The 16,470-nt window shown below is 50.5% G+C and overlaps 1 protein-coding gene across 5 annotated transcripts in view; it reads left to right on the forward strand.

Moving 5' to 3' along the window:
- The window catches only part of Dclk2 (doublecortin like kinase 2), a 152,853-nt gene extending 137,558 nt beyond the window's left edge, over positions 1-15,295 (forward strand). For 2 of the 5 annotated variants that reach the window (XM_004655855.2, XM_045131057.1), the window contains exons 13-16: positions 6,565-6,661; positions 7,428-7,508; positions 9,184-9,300; positions 14,075-15,295. In XM_004655855.2, coding sequence (XP_004655912.1) covers positions 6,565-6,661; positions 7,428-7,508; positions 9,184-9,300; positions 14,075-14,305 — 526 coding nt within the window. In that variant the 3' untranslated portion in view covers positions 14,306-15,295. Of the gene's footprint in view, positions 1-6,564; positions 6,662-7,427; positions 7,509-9,183; positions 9,301-11,818; positions 11,899-12,643; positions 12,657-14,074 lie in introns of all 5 variants that reach the window. The other 3 variants (XM_045131058.1, XR_006632913.1, XM_045131059.1) reach the window with 3 other exon arrangements.
- The last annotated feature ends 1,175 nt before the right edge of the window (positions 15,296-16,470 follow it).

Raw genomic sequence — 16,470 nt, forward strand, 5'->3', positions numbered from 1 at the left:
TCCAGCCCCTCCCCCCATTTTTATTTACTTGAGAGAGTGAGAAAGAGAAAGAGGCAGATAGAAATTTTTTGAAGGAGACTTTATCTCTATCCTAGGCTGGACCTGTAATTCACTCTGTACCTCAGTCTGGCTTCACACTCAAGGCAATCCTCCCAACAGCCTCCAGAGTCCTAGGATTAACGGCATGTGCCAGCACAGTCAGTTATTCTGTCTTTTTAAAGAAGAGAAACATTTAAAGATCTCAGGAAGCAGTCTGAATACTCCAGGTGGACTGTTTCTTGATAATTGTTTTTTGATTTGAGTGCACTGCTTTAAACAGCCCACTTTTAGCTTTTGTTTTTGTTTTTGGTTGTTTGAGGTAGGATCTCACTGTAGGCCAGGCTGACCTGGAATTTATTATGTCTTTTCACGGTGGTCTTGAACTCATGGTGATCCTTTTGCCTCTGTCTCCTGAGTGCAGGGATTAAAAAGTTTGCCACCATGTCCATTTTACAACAACAACAACTACTACTTCTTTTTCTTCTTCTTCTTCTTCTTCTTCTTCTTCTTCTTCTTCTTCTTCTTCTTCTTATTATTATTATTATTATTATTATTACTGGTTTTTCGAGGTAGAGTCTCACTCTAGCCCAGGCTAACCTGGAATTCACTATGTAGTCTCAGGGTAGCCTCGAACTCATGATGATTCACCTATGTCTGCCTCCCAAGTGCTGGGATTAAAGGCGTGCGGCACCACTCCCAGCTACAACTTACTTTTTAAATAATTTTCCCAATGCATTTACCTTTGATCTCAAATGGGACTTTTTTATTTATTTATTTAAATTAATTTATTTTTATTTTAGAGAGAGCGAGAGAATTGGCATGTCAGGGCCTCAGCCACTGCATTCCAACTCCAGATGAGTGTGCCACCTTGAATACATGCTCCACCTTGTGCATCCAGCTTACGTGGGTTCTGGGGAGTGGAAACTGGCTCCTTAGGCTTTGTAGGCAAGCACCTTAACTGCTAAGCCATCTCCCCAGCTCTTAGCTGGATGTGGTGACACACACCTTTAATCTCAGCACTCGGGAGGCAGAGGTAGAAGGATCATTGTGAGTTTGAGGCCAGTCTGAGACTACGTGGTGAATTCCAGGTCAGCCTGGGGCTAGAACGAGACCCTATCTTGAAAAACAATCGAAAGAAAACGTTTTAGCCTTTTGTACTATTTATTTATTTATTTATTTTTAAATTTTATTTATTTATTTATTTGAGAGCGACAGACACAGAGAGAAAGACAGATAGAGGGAGAGAGAGAGAGAATGGGCGCGCCAGGGCTTCCAGCCTCTGCAAACGAACTCCAGATGCATGCACCCCCTTGTGCATCTGGCTAACGTGGGACCTGGGGAACCGAGCCTCGAACCGGGGTCCTTAGGCTTCACAGGCAAGCGCTTAACCGCTAAGCCATCTCTCCAGCCCTGTACTATTTATTTTTAAAAGTAAGAGTTCCAGACACATTTGTCCTCAGCAGGCCTGGGAACAAGCAGTTGACACTGCACTACGCCTGGCTTCCCTGGAGGGAGCAGAGGTGGCCACAGACAGTAACCGAGGTGTTTGCGCCCTGGTGCCCGGGGCTGGCCGGCGCAGCTCCCCTTTCGATCGTTGTCATCTCCCCTTCGGAGCAAATGCATGACTTCGAAACAGTGCCCGCTTGATTTCCTGCTGCGCTTTCTTGAGCTCCCATTTCCACCCCCACCCCCTTGACTGTGGGGAGTGGCTACCGCGTGCCAGGCACCATTCTGAGTTTGGGAGTAAGTGGGACACACAGCCCAGTCTTCATTGCTGTGGTCTGTTGTAGTCCCACGGGCCTCTGTCATGAAATGCCAAAGATTATGCGGCTTTAATAGATGCTGCTGGAGGCCACACGGCCGGAGCTGCGGGTCCCAGCAGGTTTGACGTCGGATGAGGACACAGCTCCCAGTCTTGTGACAGTAACTTCACAGAGCAGAAGAGGACAGGGAGATGGCTGAGGACTTCATAAGGACACTACAGTCACCTTGATGTGGAGGCTCTGTCCCCATGAACCTGGTCACTTCCCAAACACCCACCCTCTGATTCCATCACATTGTAATTAGGTCTCAACATAATGAGTTTGAAGAGATATAAACATTCAGCCCGCGCAGCAGTACTGTGGTGTTTGTAGTGTTGGGTTGGGCCAGGGGCTGAAAAGTGTGTTCACCTTCCCCCCACCCCACAACCAACATTTTGTGATGACAAGTTAAGTGGGGGGAAAAAATAGTTTTTCTTTTTTTGTGTGTGTGTGTGTGTGTGTAGTACAAACATGTGTGCAGAGGCCAGAGGAGAACATCACTGGGTGCCCTCCTTAGTCACTCTACTGCCTTATTTCCCTGAGACAGATTCTCTCACTGAACCTGGAGCACCACCATGGCGGGCCAGGGAGTCTCCTGTTCCTGCCCTTCATAATAAAACAGCCATTCATAATAATGCTCTTTTTGTATGGCTTAAAAAAATTTTTTCCGGGGGTGGGGGCTGGACAGGTGGCTTAGCAGTTAAGCGCTTGCCTGTGAAGCCTAAGGACTCTGGTTCAAGGCTTGATTCCCCAGGACCCACGTTAGCCAGATGCACAAGGGGGCGCACACATCTGGAGTTCGTTTGCAGTGGCTAGAGGCCCTGGTGCACCCATTCTCTCTCTGTCTCTATCTGCCTCTTTATCTCTCTGTCGCTTTCAAATAAATAAATAAAAATAATTAAAAATTTATTTTTAATTTATTTGAGAGTGACAGAGAGAGAGAGAGAGAGAGAGAGAGAGAGAGAGAATGGGCACACCAGGGCTTCTAGCCACTGCAAACAAACTCCAGATGCAGGTACTACTTTGTGTATCTGGCTTCACATGGGTACTAGGGAATCAAGCCTGAGTTGTTAGGCTTTGCAGGCATAACCCCTAAGCTATCTCTCCAGCCCATAGTTCAATACTTTTGGTCACAGTTGCTGTTAGCAGAGTAACAGGTGTGAGTCTCTGCTATTGCGAGTCCTACGATAGAGAGACATAGGCCATAAGGATAAGGGTTAAGAAAAGCCTGTTGGGTGTGAAGGTATGCTTGAAGTCTAAATCACAAAAGGCTTTTGAAAGATGCCACGAGGTCCCTCTCCAATGTTCCATGAATGGGTTTCTCCATCTGGTTGTCACCATTCCAGCTTTCTGCCAAACTCATTACCTGGGCGAAGTACACAGACTGTGGCATTGGTGCACGTGTCAGTTAGCTTTTGCCAATTAATTCACTCCATCTGTCAAGGGAGCATGACGAGTTCTGTGCACTGACTGGATGGTTCCTGTGAGCTGGCTCAGTGGGGGCTTGATGGTCTAGTATGGCCGGACTTGTGTGTCTGGCTCCGTGTCACCTGATGGCTAGGTCATGGGCCTTTACACCACCTGGTGGGGGGGTCTAGCCTGGACATCACATGTGGATGCAGGGCTCCCAAAAGCAACAAGAGAGGGGGGCAAGCTCCATTGCCCACAGTGTCTTCTTGTTGCAGGGCTGTTGATGTCCCAGTGACCAGCGCTGAGATGGCTGTGCCTAGAGCGTGTGGAGGGGAAGGGCTAAGGGAGGGGCGTTGTCTGTGCTCACCGTGGCCTGGGGATAGTTTTGGCGGTGACCCCTTGAAAGAATCAAATATAGAAGGGTGGTGTGTTTGGCTGGCAGGTGACCTCTGTCCCAGGAGAGGTTGGCATCAAGTTGAGATCAGTGGAAAAGCATTTGGGGAGCTGGGTTAGGGGAATGTGTGCTCACAACTCCCCCTAGCGTTTCTAGTTACCAGTGCAGCTGGGGAGAGTTGTGTTGTGTTGTGTTTTGCTGCTGCCCTGGGCTGGCATGTGCAGCAGCGGGTCAGTCACCCTGCTGGCCAGTTTACAGTGAAATGCTGGGACAGTCCTTTCCTCTTCTCTATCACAGTGCACAGTGAGAGAGAGCAGCTACGATGTCGAACACCTTCCAAGCACAGAGGCATTCTGGGGAGATCTCACGACCTACTCTTAATATACAAACATTTGGAAGTTAGTGAAGTGGTAATTTATATTGTGAATGATTACCGTATAAAATAGAATCTATCATAAAAGTCCTTTAAGCAAATATTGTTGTGTTTTCATTTTTTAAATAAAAGATATCTTTTGAATTAAAGTTGTTACGTGCCCATTTATAGCTCAGCATCTCTTCATTATGGCCCCAGGATCCTTTCTTCTTCCAGGATTGTTGAGTTTTAGTCCCAGATGGATTTTTTTAAATATATTTTTAAAATTTTTTAAATTCAATTTTTAGTTACTCATTTGAGAGAGACAGACAGGGAGAAAGGCAGATAGAGAGAGAAAAAATGGGTGCTCCAGGGCCTCCAGCCACTGCAAATGAACTCCAGACACGTGCGTCCCCTTGTGCATCTGGCTAATGTGGTCCTGGGGAACTGAGCCTCGAACTGGGGTCCTTAGGCTTCACAGGCAAGTGCTTAACTACTAAGCCGTCTCTCCAGCCCCATAAAATATTTTTGTGTATTTATTATAGGGAGAGAATGAGAATGGGCATGCCAGCACAGCCTCTAGCCAATGCAAACAAACTCCAGACACATACATCACTATGTGCATCTGGCTTATATGGGTACTGACTGGGGACTCGAACCTGGGTTCTTAGGCTTCATAGGCAAGTGCCTAAAGTGCTAAGCCATCTTTCCAGCCCCACTGGATTGATTTTTGTTCTCCTCTACTCTTCCCCCCACCTCCACAATAGCAGACTTGTCTTTACTAAGGAGGTTGGTTTTTCACAGGCAGTCCACATTTTGGTTATTGTGTTTGCAATACAGCTTAGGGCCACTGGCTTGAAAGTGTGTGGGGGACTGTTCTGGGTCTCTGAAGCGCTTCCCTCTTCTCTCCTCTCTCTCCACTCCCCCTCAGCTGCCCCATGGGTGCAGTATTGGCGTGTTTGTGAAACAGCTTCAGGAGGTTGGTGGGCTTCTTGGACTTGCTGCAGGGTTGTGGCCCCTTGATCCAAGGGACACAGTGTTAGAGCAGATCTGCCACTCAGACTGGCAAGTGTAGACAGTGATGGCGAACACAGCGTGGGGTCAGGGGGAGTTGTCCTTGTGTGTGTCCTTCCCCTGGGTGTTGTGCTGGGGAGGGGGGTGTGCACATTGTAACTGACAAGCTTCCCTGGGGTTCATTTTTCTGACCTGGGCATATTGCCAAGAGCCTGTGGACCATTGTATATCATTGCTGAATACAGGCATGCAGCTTTTAGTTACATACTGGCAGAATAAAAAATATATATTTGGGGGCTGGAGAGATGGCTTAGCGGTTAAGAGCTTGCCTATGAAGCCTAAGGACCCCGGTTTGAGGCTCGGTTCCCCAGGTCCCACGTTAGCCAGATGCACAAGGGGGCGCACGCATCTGGAGTTCGTTTGCAGAGGCTGGAAGCCCTGGCGCACCCATTCTCTCTCTCTCCCTCTATCTGTCTTTCTCTCTGTGTCTGTCGCTCTCAAATAAATAAATAAAAATTAAAATATATATATATATTTGGGCTAGAGAGATGGCTTAGTGGTTAGGGCACTTACCTGCGAAGCCTAAGGACCCAAGTTCGATTGCCTAGTCCCCATGTTAGCCAGATGCACAAGGTGGCACATGTGTCTGGAGTTCACTTGGACTGGCTAGAGGCCCTGGCACCTGTCCTCTGTATCTACCCGTCCCTCCCTCCCTCCCCCTTTTATCTCTCTATCCAATCTGTAAAATTTTTTTTTTTTAAGGTAGGGTCTCACTCTAGCCCACGCTGACCTGGAATTCACTATGGAGTCTCAGGGTGGCCTTGAACTCACGGTGATCCTCCTACCTCTGCCTCCCGAGTGGTAAATAAAAATTTTAACAAAATACAAGCAATTTGAGATTCCAGGAAAAAAAAAAAATAAAGGGGAGATGGAGTAATCGAGTTTGTTAAAAGAAACACTTTTGGAGGTAAATTTTTTGATATCTTCCTCCAAACACTGGCCCCCTGGTCTCTAAAGGGTTATGTGAGATGGCATTGCTTTTCCCGCCATTTTGAAGGAACAGCCAGTTGGCTGTCATCAGCCGTGATCCCACGGTGAAAAGAAAAGAAAGCATTGTGACGCCTGAGGTTGGTCTTGAACTTCTGGGCTCTGACGATTCCCCCACCTCAGCTTTAGAATATCTTGGACTATAGGAACATGCCACCTCACCTGGTGTGCAATTCAGCGGCTTGTGCTGCAGCCACCGGCACCACCTCCAGAACACGTTTACCTTTCCATGCCTGTCTCTCCAGACGGAAACTCTGCACCCGGTACAGAAACTTCTGAATTCCTGGTCTCTCCCACTGGACATGTCCCCGGGTTTATGAAAATGTCCTTTGGCTCATTGTCTACACAGGGTGGAGTGGGACATGTAACCATGCAGTTGTGACACATGTCTGAGGACTAAAATGTCCATGCCAAGATTCGTGACTTTTCCTGCAGCACTTTTTATTGCTGAGAAACTGTGTGACTTTTTTATGTTTTTCTTTTCCTCCCATCTTGGTCACTAACAGTGAGAACAATCTCCAGGAAGATCTCTTTGACCAGATCTTGGCTGGGAAGTTGGAGTTTCCGTCTCCCTACTGGGACAACATCACGGATTCTGCCAAGGTACCTTGTAGGCCTATTTCTGTGGCTTGTGGGGTCCCTGCCTGCAGCTCATGGTGTGGTCTCTGGGGACCTGAGTTTTAAGGTTCTTCTGTAAGTTCAACACGTGGTATGATGTCTGAGGCTTCTAACCAGATTCTAAAAGCTGGACCAGCTGTCTTGCTGGCTGGGGATTCCTCCTTCCTTACTTCATTTACTCAAAAAAATATGTGTTGGGAGCTGGAGAGATGGCTTGGAGGTTAAGGTGCTTGCCTGTGAAGCCCAAGAACGCATGTTTGAATCTACAGGTCCCACGTGGCCAGATGCATAGTGATGTAAGCACGCAGTGTTGCGCATGCGCCAGAAAGGGGTACATGCGTCTGAAATTTGTTCGCTGTGGCTGAAAGGTCCTGGCCTGCCCATTCTCTCTCTGCCTCTCACTCAAATCATCATCATAATAATAATTATAATTATAATTATTATTATTATTATTTCAAACTGTATGTGTTGGGCATGCCTCATTATGGCCAAAAGGGGGCAAAAAAGACTGCAGTCGTTCATACCTAGTGGAATGATGATGACCCAGAAGTTCAAGAGGAGAGTGTCTTGGTTTCTGTAGATGCGGGAAAGACCGTTTCCTCTGCATAGCGCTGCCACAGGGTGGGGGCATCTGCCCGTGTCTTGTCAGCAGAGTGTGGGAGAAACGCCGGCTTTGGTATTGCTGCTGGAATCATCCTCCTTTTTTTCCTCCTCTGTGGTCGTCTTCCCCTGCCTTCCCTTTTCTCTTCAGGAATTGATCAGTCAGATGCTTCAGGTAGATGTGGACGCTCGGTGTACGGCGGGACAGATCCTCAGTCACCCCTGGGTGTCGGTAAGCGCCCACCTTCCTGGGAAAGAGTGCCCGTGTGTTCCGTGACCAGCAGCGCGTCCCCTTGCTCTGTGCTCTGCGCGGGCAAAGTCGTGTGCATTCGTTCCGTGGCAGACGAAGCATGTGTCTGTCGTCTGTCCTCATGACGGACAGTAGAATGAGGGCAGCTCTGGGAGAAGGCGGCTGACACCCGAGTCTTCAATCCTGCTCTGTGAGTAACCTGTCTCTGCCCCTTTCTAGGCCTTGGTTTTCTTTTTTTATTTATTGGTTTTTTTTTTTTTTTTTTTTTTTTTTTTTGAGAGAGGGAGGAAGAGACAGATAGAATAGGCACGCCAGGGCCTCCAGCCACTGCATACAGACTCCAGACAAATGCATCACCTTGTGCATCTGGCTTATGTGGGTACTGGGGAATTGAACCTGGGTCCTTAGGCTTCATAACAAGTGCCTAAGCCAGTAAGCCATCTCTCTCCAGCCCATGGTTTTCTTGTATACAGAGGGACAGGGCTGGGCATATTGCCATGTAAGGAGTCTTATGTGCCGTGTTCTTTATTTCTGGGGTGTCTGTGAGTCTGCAGTTGTCCCCAGATGAGCAAGCTTCAGGATATGCCCTCTGCACTCCAGCTATGGACCGGACATTCCTTCAGAGGTGGCCACAGGGATGCAGTGTTGGCCAGCATTCCCTCTGGGCTGAGGGTGGACATGGTGAACTCAGAAAGGCCACTGTGGGAGAGTTTGCACCCCCTGCCTATAGGACGCTTCAGAAGAGCGACTTAGTTGTGTCATCCCTGGACGTCCTCCCAGCCCTGCTTGCTGCTGCCTGGGCCCAGCAGGGCCGTGGCTCTTGGCCCAAGGTGATGGGATGCTCTGTCATTTTGTGAGCAGTCGAGACTAACAATGTGATGACATTCTCTGCCGCTGAGCTCCCCCCCGTAGGCTCTGCAGTGGTGGTCTTTTGAGATGGGGTTAACTTCTGGGCTCAGAGCACAGTCACACCTCAGCTTCTCTAGCAGCCAGAACTAAATATACACTACCAGGCCAGGCATAGATTTTTAAAAAATATTTTCTTATTAGAGAGAGGGAGAGGGAGGTAGGCAGATAGAGAATGGACACACTAGGTCCTTCAGCCCCTATACACAAGCTCCAGGCGCATTGCCACCTTGTGCATCTGGTTTTCGTGGGTCCTGGGGGAGTCGCACCTGAGTCCTTGGGCGCCACAGGCAAGTGCCTTAACCACTAAGCCATCTCTCCAGCCCATGAATTCTTGATTAGATTGATAAATCATTCAGTTTTGTTGTCATGGAAGGGCCTCAGAAGCCCAAGTATGTCCTCTTTTGTGACATTGGAGACTGGGGCTTTCTCCCTGGTCCTCTCTACTTCTGAGGAATGGTACCACAGAGAGTAACAGTCAGTGTGTATGTGTGTGTGTGTGTGTGCATGTGTGCATATATGTAAACACATCCCCCCCCTTTCTCTCTCTCTCAGGATGGTTCCCAGGGCTTCATGCATGCTAGGCAGGAGTGCTCCCACTGAGCCACACAGCTGCCACCGAGCAGTGTTCCTGCCAGTCCTGTCGCTGAGACAGAGGTCCTGAGCTCATGAGGGTGATAACTGATAAAAGACAGCTTAAGCGTTGGGCATCCCAAGTTGCTGTATTTGATTCTTTTTTCCATTTCTGTAGGATGATGCCTCCCAGGAGAATAATATGCAAGCTGAGGTCACAGGTAAACTTAAACAGCACTTTAATAATGCGCTTCCCAAACAAAACAGCACCACGACCGGAGTGTCCGTTATCATGGTAAGTGGGGATGCAGAGCTCGGCCGCAGATTGCTGTGACGTCTGGCTTGGCTGCCGAGCCGGCATTGTTAGGAAGCTAGGGATTCTGTCATGGAAGCCATCTCCTTCCATGCTCCTGTGTTCCCAGGAAGATTGGCTGGCCTCAGCATGGCAGGTTGGGGGCTGGGAAGGTACCACTGAGGCCAGTTGGAATAGGCAGATACCAGGGAGCTCCTGGGCTGTGGGGCCTTCTGGGTAGTTGTGTCCACTCCGCTGTCCCGTTGAGGGATTCAAGTATACATTCCCGGATTCAAGTGTACACTGAGGTATGTCATATTCTTTAGGACTTGGGATAAGAAACAGGCAGAGTTAGCTTTTTGAAAATCAGTTGCAGTATTTCTTAAAGTACAGAACAATATATTTTTTTTCAAAAATCAGTTTTTCATGGATGTTAGGGTTTTATAACAGGTCAGAAACAATGATCATTCTTTTTTCAGACCTTCCAAAATGTTTAAGGCACTATATCTAAATATGTAAACACAGCAAAAGGAAATGAAAAATAACATTAAACTAAGGAAAACCAATAGAAAGCAAAGGACAGAAAATAAAATAGAGCCAGAAATGAGGACATTAACACCCAACACTAGCAGCCCTGGCTGGAGCAGCTCTGGGCTCTTATCATCTCACACCTGCTGTGTTGGCCAGGCGCAGACCAGCCAGTGCCTCCAGCCAGGACAAGTCTCTGACCCGGCTCCCACTCGCAGGAGTAGAGAGCAAGCGCACAGGGCCGTCCTTCCCAGTGCCTCCAGCACAGCCTCTTGTCATTGGCAAAGATTCTGCTTGTTTCCTATCCAACCAGAGGAGAAACTGGTGCCTAGTAGTCCAGGAGCCTTGTGGAGATGTACAGTTTAGCAAATCAGAGGCCTGCACACACCCTTGTGAACTTGGAACACTCTGTTCTTTTTTTTTTTTTTTTTTTTTTTTGGTTTTTCGAGTTAGGGTCTCACTCTGGCTCAGGCTGACCTGGAATTCACTATGTAGTCTCAGGGTGGCCTCAAACTCTCAGCGATCCTCCTACCTCTGCCTCCCGAGTGCTGGGATTAAAGGCGTGCGCTACCACGCCCGGCTAGGAACACTCTGTTCTTTGTTGAGTGTCTGCTGGTCTGTGGTTGTCTTCTTCCCTTATTCCCCCTTCCAGAGCATGCTCTAGCCTCCCTCCCTGGGCGTGCAAACCAGGCCTCGGGACACCTTGCAAGACGTTAGGGTGATGGTGACATGGGAAGGTATAAACTGTGGTTCTTCTACCATTGTACCAGTGTTTTGGTGAAGCTGGAGGTCTGAGTTATCACAAAATTGCAGATTGAACCACTTGCAAAGTTCATTTCTGTTGAGCTAAAATCAGGAGGCCATTCCCAAATGACCTTCCCCTCCCCCATGAGACTTAGCCCCGGTGGGTGGGAGAAGTCTCCTGCAGCTTGGCATCCTGTTATGGGCAGCTTCTAGGGAAACAAAGGCCGGCAGAATCATTGGGATTTGATGCTCCTGGACTAGGGGCGCAGCTCCGTGGCAGAACATATGCTAACCACTGTAAAGTCCTAGGCTCCATCCCCCACAAAAAGCACATTCAACGTGGAATGAAAAAAGAAAGTGATTTGTTGGAGTCAAAATTTAACAGCACCCTGTGCCCAGCACTTAGGAGAATCTAACCAGTGTGTCATTGTACTTGATGTTTTGACACAGGGACCAAAAATAGTTATTGCCCTGGAGTTGCATTTTGTCCCGGGTCGGTTGTGCCTCCTAACCTCTGAGGCTCAGCTGAGGTTCTGGAAGGACTGCGCAGCGTGACAGTGTTTTGGGTAACAGTGTGAGAATCTGCAGTGGTTTTAAGTAGCACTTTCCCATTTGCAGGTAGTCAGATGTCAGCCCCTGGGTTTTTTAACTGGATGTTCATATGGATGAACAGCCCTTGTTTATTTGTAATTCCAAAGATGATTGTAAGAGTTGTGTGTTGATGTCACAGGCATGCAGGACCCCTCCAAATGTCATTGTCACAAGTGAGAATCTGTTGGAGGAATTTGTAGGGCTTGTCTCCAGCAATGCCTGCTGTGTGGGTATTGTCTTGCCCCCCAAAACAGCAGGAGAAGGCCTCTTGCTTGTCCTCACTTGGTCAGGGCTTGGCCTGTGTGTGGTTGGAGGGGAGCACGTCTGTGGTGTTCCATTCCTCATCCTCCCCATGACTGTATCGTGAGGCATCCCACCTTCGGGAATAATCTTAAATCCCGTTTATATTAAAAATAACCACAAAGTGCCTGTGTCTGGCATCCATTTGTTCTCCGTACTAAATATGTGAGCTCATGTGGCTTCAGAAGCAGTAGAATGGAGAGTTTGGGGGGCTGAGTTGTAGGACTGCCGTGTGCGAGAGACTGTCCTCTCTGTCCACCCTAGTGTTCTTCCCAAACGGGGTGTCCAGTGAGGAAGCGACAGGAACTGCTGAATGGAGGTGGAGAGTACAGTTGACGCTTTTCATTTCATTTGACAGTTTGACTTGACGGTGTGAGAGACACCTGCGCTCCCTTCTTTGCCCAGTCGAGACAGTGGGAAGCCCCGAGGCAGACCCGGGTACCCAGCGCACTGCTTCATCAGAGCCCCCCGACTTCTCAGTCTGCATGCTCCTCTCAGATCCCTGCCCCCCACACGCAGCCCTTAGCTTCCTGCCGGCACAGGGTCCTCCATGCCCACTGACCTCCCTCTGGCCAGCCTGGTGCACCCATGGGAGCTTTGTGTTAGGACTCCTCAGCTTTCCACTCTGCCTTTGTGCCCAGTCCAGAAATGTTGCCCCGTGCACGGGGGCTTTCTGTAGCTCTGCCCACTGCTACTGTTTAGCTAGGTGAAGTGCCCCCCTCCCCATTTAAGGTGTCTGTACTTTCCCCAGCTACATTTCCGAAGGAGCATTTTTTAAAAAATCAGTAAGACAGTGTAGGATCAGCCTTGGAGAGAGAACTGATGGAACTGGGTGTAGGTCCGGAGGGGCCTGTCCCTAGCGTGCTTAGGAAGGAACCGGGGCACTTAGAGAATGGATGGCCTCTTTGTCCCAGTGGGCTCTTCCCAGCCTCAGAGACCAACAGTGGCCATCTTGTGGCCAAGAGGGGAATGACAAGGCACCTCCTTCGCCCCCTCTTGCAGGGGGCAAAGGTTGTAGCTCAGGTGGCGACTTTTCTCCAGTGGGGCGGAGGGAGGAGGGTGATTTCCTTAATGTCAGACAGACAGAACTGTTTGAGCCGCGTTGCTTCTGTTGAAAGTAAGTCTAGTTTCTGTCCCTGCTTCTCTCCCCTCTCGCGCTGCCTGCATTGCTTCCCCTGGCTAGGTCCAAGGCCATGGTATGTACTAACCGCCCGCCAGCTTTCTCGGCTGCGCATGCTCGCTCGCTGCTAGCTCGCTTTCTGGGGCAGGAGGAGAGGAGGAGAAATACGGGGGTGGGGGGTGCAGTTTGCATCCTCCAGGGAGAAATCCCATGGTGGAGAACGGGTGCAGCCTCTCTGTGGTGCTGGAGGGGCTCCTGCATGGGGGGGCGGCGGGGGTATCTGGCCTCTTCTGATAAACAGAAGCTGGGAGCTGAGGTCCTGACTCAGGCTCCCCCCACCCCCCCCCACACACACTTAGCTTTTTTTCCCCAAGTAATTAAAAGTTTCCTTGGGAATCAGTGACTATGCAGCTCAAGATTGGCAAGAGTTATGGAGAACATGCCTCTGAAGGCAGCCAGCCAGCCAGCACCTTAGTCAGCAAGCCGGGTCTCAGTCCTGCTCTCTCTGTGGTGCCTTTTCTTTTTCTTTCTGCTCCCTGAAAGAATCACTTAGTGCATTGCCCCGGGGTGGTTAGGTTGCAGAAGGTCTGTTGTAGCTAAAGGTGTCCTGGGCCTGCCCCCCGACCCCCTGTGAAGTAAACGCAGTGACATGGTTGGTGGCTCTTACAGATAAGCACCCAAGAAAGACCCCAACTGAGGCGAAGAGGGTGACGGGCAGAAAGCAAGGTGACTGTCGTGCCTTTGTTAGGTGTGTCTCTTCCCTTGAGGGGAGCAGGTTTAATAACTTTGAGGGCACAATAGGATACAGACCCCTTGAAAGACAGAGAGGGACAGATGAGAGGCCATGGAGGATCTAAACTGGGTGATTGTGTTTTAAGCAGATTCAGCAACTGTATTGTAGATGCTTGGGATTGTAAGGGCATTATTATATTATTATTATTATTGCTCATGAGTAACTTTTCCATCTCTGATGAGTGCTTCCTTTAATATTTTTATTTTATTTGAGAGAGAGAGAGGAAAAAAGTATTGGTGCACTGGGACCTCTTGCAGTTGCAGTTGAACACCAGCTGCATGCTGTACTCTGTGCATCTGGCTTTCTGGGGGCTAGCCTTCGGCAAGCGGAGCGCCTTCCAGCTGCTGAGCCATCTCCTCAGCCCGAGAGCTTTCTGGAGACAAATGAGAGTGTTACATCTGGAAGGGTTGATGTCTTCTCAGGCTGGGTGTGAGAAAGGCACCCAGTTCTCAGACACCCCGCCGCCAGATGGCCCTGAAACTGTGTTTCCCCTTGGCCACCAGCGCAGGCCGGGAGAGGACCAGAGGCAGGGCGCGGGGCCAGGGCACGTGTGGAGCGCCTCAGAGTATGTCTGTGAGGCTCCTGGTAGTTTCTCCTCCTCTGTTTCTGCATCCTGTGCATGCCGTCTCCTGCCGTTTGCTCGTGGAGGTGTGGCGGCGTGTGGCCAGGCTAACGCACCGTCTCTGCTGCTTTCTTCCCAGAACACGGCTCTAGATAAGGAGCGGCAGGTTTTCTGCAGCAAGCATGGTCAAGGCAGCAGCAGACCGGCAAGGGAGCGGAGCCCACCAGTCCCTTCCTCGGCCCAGGTGACACTTGCACCGGGGACAGCCGCTCCGGTCCCCGCCCCTCTGGAACCCTCCACGCCCCCCTGTCCTCCTGCCGCCCCCGGTGGCGGCCAGCGGGCAGGGACCTGGCGCCGCCACCGAGACTGAGTCGGGCGAAGACAGGGCGAGGCTGCCCACTGCCGCCTCCTGGCCAGGATCTCCGTGCTGCAAGAGCCTTTCTGTCCTGAGCGCCTGTTGGTCACTTGGCTGGCGCCTTCCCCTCTGCACAGGAGTCATCCGGATGCCCGGAGCTCCCCCACCCCAAGGGGCTTGGCTTCTTCCACCTGCCCTTGGGGCTCTGCCTTGCAGTTCCTGGCTGCCTGGAGCCACGTCTACTCTGGAGGTGTACTTGAGCGACTTGCCCTAAGTCATCCGTGTGTCTAGTTCGGTGGGCATTTGGCGGTTTTACCCACAGAATGGGTGACTTGTATCCACAACGAAATGCTGTTGATAGCAGTGAGTTGGGCGAATCAAGATTCTCCAGTATCGAAGAATATTCTGAGTGCTCCCCTCTCAGAGAGGACACGACTGTCCTTTGTAATGCCCCACGAGAGGCAACGTGACACCTTCCTGTGCTCAAGAACTGGCTTCCGAGCACCCGGGAGGACAGCCTGGCCACTGGCCCCTGACGCCCAGGAGATCCGCTGGGGTCTGGAGCTCACCCGAGATGACTCGGTCTCGTACACAGAGAAGGCAGGTCATTTCTTTCCTGAACGACCCGGTGTCCACTCCCCCCAGTGAGCCTCCAGCAGGGCGGGATCACCTCGGCGCTCTCACTCACCACCGGGTCTTCTCACCTCCTCAGGCCCTTGTCAGGAGCCTGCAGGAAACCACAGCGCGTCTGGCCGAGGCCCAGCGGGGACTGGGGTGCGAGATGTTCCTTTGGATGTCCTGCGACGAACCTTCTGGAAGACTGCTGGCAGTTTTTCCTTTTTTCCCCACCGCCCCAACTCTTTTTAATACTTGTACATATCCTATGTATTTGTTTTACCCGCTCATCTTCTAAGTGGGTGGGCCCTGGTAGTTCATCCTCATTGTTAGATTTTACCTTCGACAAGTACCCCCCAACCCGCAATAAACTCTTTGCTCTTCAGAAAAGCCTCCAGGAGGGGCAGAGGTTTCTGTGTGGTTCCTTCGTAGAGGTCCTGTGATCACAGCACCTCTCCTTGGCCCGGGTCCGCAGGGGTCAGTGCCCAGGGTCAACACAGGGAAAAACACAGGGAGCTGTGCGCCTTGACCGAAGGGTGTGTGGTTTGGCGGCGGCTGCGGCAGCTTGAGTGCCCGGCAGCAGCTCCAGAATCCGGGCATTATCTGCTCACAGAGCAGGAGCTGAGTCTATAGCAGGAAAGTCAGGCTTTATAGGAAACCAGGCAGGGAAGTTGTTCTTGTGTCCCTCTGTCTTCCTGTCAGAGTTTGGGTGGGCCTGTTCCTGCTTTACCCCCCTCCCCCCGTGCCTCACAAGCTGCACGTCTCCTCCGTCAAGTTCCCTTGTCTGTGGGTCACCCCCGCCCTTTGCTGCCTCTGTCCCCACTTCCTTCGGGCTTTACAACTCTGTGGCTTCAAAGTATTGATGTGGTTCCAGGCCCTTGGTTCACAGAGCTGAGGGAATGAGGTAAGCTTCTGGGCCAGCTGTGGCCAGGTCGCATCTTGAGGCCGGTGGCAAAGTCCACCGGGCGTTCTGGGCCCACAGCTCTATCAGGGACAGCATCCGGAGGAGAGTTACGAGGTACAGGTCTAGAGCACTTTATTTTCTTTGCACGTTTGTGTATGTGCATGGGTGTACCAGGGAAGCTTGCTACCACAAACACACACACCAAGACACTCCACTTTTGGCATTCAGCTTATGTGGGTGGCTGGAGAACTGAACCCTGGGCAGGCAGGCTTTGCAAGCAAGCACCATCTTCCTGCATCCTGGGTCTAGAAAATTCTATACCCCAGTTACTGGTTAAAGCGTAAGAAAGAGTAAGCTCTTTTGTACCTTCTGTGCAACAAGGTTCATGCCACTGATTAGTCTACAGCCCACCGCCCTCCATGTGTATGTGGATAAGAGACGCCCAGAGCAGGTGAAGCAGTGAGGCAGTGTGCCTCACGGGCCTTGACTCGGGGAGACCTGCTGCAGTGGCTCCTCTCTTGAGAGTGCCTTGTCTTAGGTCATTGGCTTCCCAGTCTGTCTCTAGGCTTAGGAGGGATTAGGAAAGGACTGTGTTGGCACTAAAAGTGTAGGCTACCATGCCCCGTTCTATAACTAAAGAAGTTTTGTGTGTGTGTGCGCA

The sequence above is a fragment of the Jaculus jaculus genome, chromosome 12 (genome assembly GCF_020740685.1).
Source record: "Jaculus jaculus isolate mJacJac1 chromosome 12, mJacJac1.mat.Y.cur, whole genome shotgun sequence".
In the NCBI taxonomy this organism is placed as follows: Eukaryota; Metazoa; Chordata; class Mammalia; order Rodentia; family Dipodidae; genus Jaculus; species Jaculus jaculus.